At 59.5% G+C, this 6,519-nt stretch overlaps 1 protein-coding gene across 1 annotated transcript; it reads right to left on the reverse strand.

Moving 5' to 3' along the window:
* Nucleotides 1-3,783: 3,783 nt before the first annotated feature.
* On the reverse strand, nucleotides 3,784-6,127 carry FZD2 (frizzled class receptor 2). Its single transcript, XM_009567285.2, has one exon. The coding sequence runs from the start codon at nucleotides 5,567-5,569 to the stop codon at nucleotides 3,902-3,904; it is 1,668 nt and encodes a 555-aa protein (XP_009565580.2). The 5' UTR covers nucleotides 5,570-6,127; the 3' UTR covers nucleotides 3,784-3,901.
* Between the last annotated feature and the right edge of the window lie 392 nt (nucleotides 6,128-6,519).

A 6,519-nucleotide genomic window follows, 5' to 3' on the forward strand; every position in this document is an offset into this window, starting at 1 on the left:
ACAGGAGTGACCAGGGGACAGGAGTGACCATGGCCCTGGGAACAGGAGTGACCAGGGAGCAGACGAGCTGGTGGCCAGAGGCCAGGAGTGACTATGGCTTAGGTGACGGGAGCACTGGGCCAGCCAGTGCTGGGGACATCCCATGACACATCCTTCTCCCAGTGAGACCAGTTTCTTCCTCCAGCACCCCCTTCCCCGCACTGGTTTCACCACAGGGCTGTCTCCTTGCTCAGACTGTGCCATCACTCCATGGCCAACCTGACCATGGCTGCTCCTCATGGGGACCCCCTTGTCCCCGGCCCCACCAGCAGGAGCCCCGTGAGCCTCCCCGGGCACTGCTGTGATGAGTTGTGGGGCTCTGGGAGGGCTTTTGCCCTTTCATTGACTTCTGCCACGTTGGGCAGCTGTGAAAACAGTGTGGGACTGATTAGAGGACATCAAAGGACACCCACCATGGGGGCGGGGGACACGGTGGGACTCGCTCCCTCTTGGCTTGGCTGAAGAGAGGAAGAGGAGGATGGGGGTCACCAGCCTGCGAGGGCTGGGGCTCAGCCACGTGCAGCGAGGAGGTCCTTGTCCCTGGGGTGACCTGTTCTCTAGGCTGGCCAGGCCAGGAGTGACCCATCCCCAGGGTTAACATGACGTGAGGTGACCCATCACTGAGGTTAGTTGGATTTGGGGTGATCTGTCCCCAGGGTGTCCTGGACATGGGGCGACCCAGACATGGGGTGACCCATCTCGAGGGTGACCTGGACCTGTCATGAAGGGCAGCTGGATGCAAGGTGACCCATCCCCAGGGAGATCCATCCTTGGGGTGATCCATCCCCAGGGTGACCCGGACATCGGGTGAGCCATCTCTGGGGTTCGTTAGATTTGAGGTGACCTGTCCCCAAGGTGACCTGTCACTGGGGTGACCCATCCCCAGGGTGACCCGGACGCCACCCCAGGTGTCCCTGGGGTGACCTGAGCCTATCGCCAACATTAGCCGGGCGTGGGGTGACCCATCCCCAGGCAGATCCATTCTTGGGGTGATGCATCCCCAGAATGCCCTGGACATGGGGTGACCCATCCCTGGGGTGACCAGAACCTGTCACCAAGGGCAGCTGGACCCGAGGTGACCCATCCCCAGGGAGACCCATGCTTGAGGTGACCTGGGTGGCCCATCCCCAGGGTGACCCGGACAAGGGGTAACCTGTCCCCGGGGTGAGCTGGTCCTGTCCTCAAGGGCAGCTGGACAGGAGATGCCTCATCTCCAGGACATGGGGTGACCCACCTCTGGGTGCCAGACCAGGGGACAGAGGATGGAGGACAGAACTGAATGTTGTTTGCAGATGCCCTCCAGCCCCTTCCCTGCTTCCTAACAGCCCTGAAACCTCCAAAACCCTCCAACCCCTACAAAAAAGACCTCTGAGAGGCCCTGGGCTGAGCTCCACGGCCACTGCCAGGGCAGGATCCAACCCAACTCCTCCAACTCCAGCCCCAAACCCCCCTGGACACGGCAGAAGCGCGTGGAGCCGGAGAGGGGGTGATGGACAGAGCCCCCCAGTTGGGTCGCAGCACCCATGGGTGCTCAGAACCCGCTGGGCGCAGCCCCCGATCCCAGCTCTGGTTTCCAAAGCCCTTCGAGCGAAGCCTTTAAAAGAACCTCATCCTCCAGCTCCTGCATTCCTGGGTGGAGAGAGTTTACATTCCCCTCCTTTGGCTCCGGAAAACAAAGTGGTGTTGGGTGGGAGCTGCTTTTTGGGGAGCGGGAGAAGGAGAAGCAGCTGATGGGGAGCATCCCGAAGCCAAAGGGCCGGATCCGGCCCTGGGAATCCCTAGGGCAGAGGTGACCCCCCATCCCCCGCAGTGGCACGTTTGGGTGCACGGGGGGCAGGAGGGACCCCTTTGCCAAGGTTCATCCCACGTGGTTTTCCACCCAGGAGGGAGGAAACGACATCAGTGACGATAAAATCAATCCCATTTTAATTCCCATTCCTTCAGGGGCTCCTAGAGGGGTGTCCCTGCCATCCCACCCCATCCCACCCTATCCCACCCCATCCCACTCCAACCTATCCCATCCCACCCCATCCCATCCTGCCCCATCCTATCCCGCCCCATCCCACCCCATCCTACTCCATTCCGCCCCATCCCATCCCTCAAACTCCTTCTCCAAACCACCAAGAGGGGAAAGAAAACCCTTTGGATGCGTTCCCCCCCTCCGCCTCTCCTCTCTCTCCCTCCTCCTTCCAAGCCATCGCTGGAAAATTAAACCGGATCCAAAGAGTTTTTCCTTTCCAAAATGTGTTGGAGAGGCACTGCCTTAACCCTTTCAGTGCCTTTTCCCTACGCCGGAAAATTGGGATTGGAAGGAAGTTTTTTGGGGGGATGGTCCCAGGGCTTGGATGGGGAGAAGGGAACGGTTTGACCCCCCCAAACCCCCTATTTGTGCTCCGAGGCTCCTAAAATGATGGAAAGAAGCAGCGAGGGGTTTGCAGGGGCCGCTTTTGGGGCGCTCTGGGGTCAGCGTTTCCCCAGGCCATGTTGGGAAGAGTATTTATTTTGGAATTTCAATTCAATCCAGCTGATTTTGTCCCTCTTTCCCCTCCGCCAGCTCCATCGCCCACATCCCAACCGGCCCAACCGGAGCTGGGACCCCTTTTCTCCCCGTAGCCTCTGGCTTGGGGGCCCCAGGCGCAACCCAGACCCCATCATCCGAGAGAAAATGTGAACTATTTCCTACGTAAAACCCCCTAAATTCCTCCTTTTGGGAATGAAATAAGATATTTTTGCTCCTGCAAAGAGCTTGGTTCCAGCTGGAGAGAGATGCTGCCGATGGAAGTGGGGGACCCATGGGGATCCCCCCACAATTTAGTTCCTGATTATTTTTTTGAGGGGAAAAAAAGAGCCCTCGGGAGGGAGGTAGCGGCTCGCTGGGCTCACTTGGGTTTGCAAAGAAATGTTTAAAAAGGGATCGGGGAGGAAAAGTCCTTGGCTAGGCGGGAGGAGGGGGAGGCAGGGACCCTGCCCCTCCCCGCAGAGGGGGAAAAATCAACTTTCCTGGGAAGTTTCCAAAAAAAAAAAGGCAGAAAAATGGGATTTTTATTGGGCTTTTTCTTTTTTCTTTTTTTTTTTTTCCACCGTTTTTTTTCTGTCAGGGGCTGTCCCGGAGCGGGAGCGGAGGGGCTGGAGAGGGATGGGATGGAAGCGAGAGGGAGCAGAGCCCCCCCAGCAGCTCCTGGCGAGGGGGAGCGAGGGCCCGGCCAGCCCCGACGGCACTTTGCCCTTTTTTCTCCTTTTTTTCCCTTCTTTTTTTTTCTCCTCTCCTTTCTTCCTTCTTCATTTTTCCCTCTCCTTTTCTCCTTTTTTTAAAAACTTTTTTCTCCTTCCCTTTTCTCACTTTTCTCCGTTTTATTTTGTCATTTTTCTATCTTTTTTCTCTCTTCTTTCACTTTTTTCCTTTTCCCCTCTCCTTTTTCTCCTTCCCTCCCTTTTTACTCTCGCCTTTTTCTCCTTTTCTCCCTCTCTCTCCTTTTTCTCTTTCTTTCCCTCTCTTTTTTCTCCCCTTTCCCCTCTCCTTTTTCTCCCCTTCCCCTCTCTTTTTTCTCCCCTCCTTTTTCTCTCTCTTTGCCCTTTTTCTCCCTCTTTGCCCGTTCTCTTCCTCTCCTTTTTCTCCCTCTTCCCCCCCTTTTCTCCTTCTCCTCCCCCTTTTTTTTTATCTCTTTTAAATAAAAATATATAATTAAATTTACAAATTCTATTTACAGGTTTAATTACAAAAAAAACAAAAAAAAAACCCCAAAAAACAAAATCCAAAGAGAAAGTGAGATACCCCTTAGACGTTAATAAATCTAAAAATAAAAAATATATAATACTCCCCCCCAAAAAAAATAATTCAAGCCAAAGGGTGGTGGCTGGGCGGTCACACCGTCGTCTCGCCCTGCTTGCTGTTGGTGAGCCGCGTGTAGAACTTCCTCCAGGAGTGCAGGGTTTTCCCTGACCATATCCAAAAGCCGGAGGTGATGCCCACGATGAGAGTCATGAGATACTTGATCATGTAGACGGTGAAGTCGGGGGTCATGCGGGGGGTAAAGTGGAGCGGGCAGGGGATGGCCAAGCTCTTGCAGTTCTGGCTGATCCAGCTGCGCTCCCAGTGCTCGCGGAAAGCCTGCTCGTAGAAATAGCAAGCGATGACGATGGTGGCCGGGACGGTGTAGAGGACGCTGAAGACCCCGATTCGAACCATCAACCTCTCCAGCTTCTCCGTTTTGGTTCCTCCATGTTTCATGATGGTGCGGATGCGGAAGAGGGAGACGAAGCCAGCCAGAAGGAAGGAGGTTCCGATGAAGAGGTAGACGAAGAGCGGTGCCAACACAAAGCCACGCAGAGGGTCGATGTTGTTGAGGCCAACGAAGCAGACGCCGCTCAGCAGGTCCCCGTCGATCTGCCCCATGGCCAGGATGGTGATGGTCTTGACGGCCGGCACAGCCCAGGCAGCCAGGTGGAAGTACTGAGAGTTGGCCTCAATGGCCTCATGGCCCCACTTCATGCCAGCAGCCAGGAACCAGGTGAGGGAGAGGATGACCCACCAGATCGAGCTGGCCATGCTGAAGAAGTAGAGCATCATGAAGAGGATGGTGCAGCCTTCCTTCTTGGTGCCCTGCACTACCGTGCGGTAGCCATCCTCCTGGAAACGCTCGTTGCAGACCACCCTCTCCTCCAGCACGAAGCCAGCGATGTAGGCCACCGACACCATGGTGTAGCACCCTGAAAGGAAGATGATGGGTCGCTCAGGGTAGCGGAAACGCTGCATGTCCACCAGGTAGGTGGTGACGGTGAAGAAGGTAGAAGCGCAACACAAGATGGACCAGATGAGGATCCAGATACGGGCAAAACGGATTTCATCCTCGTTGAAGAACATGTGGCCATCGGGACGGGTGGGCTCGCAGGGCGCCGCGCAGTCCTTCTCGCCCAAGAACTTGTAGTTGAGGTAGCTGGGCACCTTCAGCGCCCGGGGGCAGTGGAAGGGGTGGTCGAGGGTAGCGTAACGAGGGGCACCCGGCGTGCCCTGGCCAGCCAACGGCGTAGCGCTGGTGAGCAACGCCGGTGACCCGCCATCTTCCGAATGGTTCTGCCCCACGCAGATCTGCTCGGCGCCGTGTCGGGGAAAGTTCTCACAACGCAATCGCTCCGGCCATTGGAAACCAAACTTATTCATGAGGGCTTCACAGCCTTGGCGTGCCCGCTCGCAGATGGAGCGGCACGGCGGGATGGCCTGCTCCAGCACTGTGCAGACCGGGGCGTACATGGAGCAGAGGAAGAACTTGAGCTCCAAGGAGCACTGGACCTTCACCAACGGGTAGAACTGGTGGACCTCCAACCCTGCATCCTCCTGGTTGGTGTGACCCAGCAGGTTGGGCATGATGGTCTGGTTGTAGGCGATGTCCGTGCAGAGCGGGATGGAGATGGGTTGGCAGAAGCCGTGGTCGGGGATGGAGATGCCCTTCTCGCCGTGCAGCTGGCACAGCGCGGGCGCGCTCAGCCCCACCAGCAGCCAGGCCAGGGCGGGCAGCGCCCCGCGAGGGACCATGGTGCCTCGAGCTGCTGCGCCCCGATTTACCGCACACGGTGCCCAACAGGCCAGCCGCTCCTCCTGCCCAGATCCGCCGTGCCCGCTGCTGCCTGGATGGCTCCCGGGGATCAGATCCGCCGTGCCCGCTGCTGCCTGGATGATTCCGGGGGATCAGATCCACTGTACCCGCTGCTGCCTGGATGACTCCCGGTGACCGGATTTGCTGTGCCCGCTGCTGCCGGGACGGCTCTCGGGGATCAGATCTGCCCGGACGGCTCCCGGTGATCGGATCCGCTTTGCCCGCTGCTTCCTGGGCGACTCCCGGTGTCTGGACACGCTGAGGTCGCTCCCGGTGCTCGGATCCGCCGTGCCCGGTGCCCCCCGGACGGCTCCCGGCTTTGCCGTGCGCGGTGTCCCGGCGGCGGGCACTCAGACGTGGCGCTCCCGGGCTCTCCTAGCGCTGTCCCCACTGTCCCCGCTGTCCCGCCGCGGCGCCGCCGGTCCCAGAGCCCCGGGGGGGTGCGGGGAGGGGGGGTCCGGGGGTGCCGGGCCAGCGGAGCGGCCGCACCGGACGCTCCCGCCGCCTTTGTGCGGGGCAGCGCCGCGGCCCCTGCGGGCGGGCGCCCCCCCCGCGCCCCGCCCCCGCCCCCCCCACCCCGCCAATCGCCTTCCAACCGCGCGGCGGCCACGCCCCCTTATGACCACGCCCCTTCGCGTTTGGTCACTCCCCCGCCCGCCCGCCCCCGCCAATCGCGTCCAGCCCGTACCGAGGCCACGCCCCCATTGGCAACGCCCCTTGCCCATAGCCACGCCCTCTTCACCAGCTGCCAATCGCATTCGAACCGTGCCGAGGCCACGCCCCCTCCCCCCGAAGGGGTCACCGGGACCGGGGAACCTTCCCCCCCGCCCCGGGCCGAACTTTGTCCGCGCGTGGGGTCGGGACGGGGACACCGCGAAAAGTGCCCCCC

Source organism: Cuculus canorus, chromosome 25 (assembly GCF_017976375.1).
Source record: "Cuculus canorus isolate bCucCan1 chromosome 25, bCucCan1.pri, whole genome shotgun sequence".
NCBI lineage: Eukaryota > Metazoa > Chordata > Aves > Cuculiformes > Cuculidae > Cuculus > Cuculus canorus.

Excerpts from the sequence above, each read along its gene's own strand:
- FZD2 (XM_009567285.2), bottom strand. The coding sequence starts at position 5,569 with ATGGTCCCTCGCGGGGCGCTGCCCGCCCTGGCCTGGCTGCTGGTGGGG.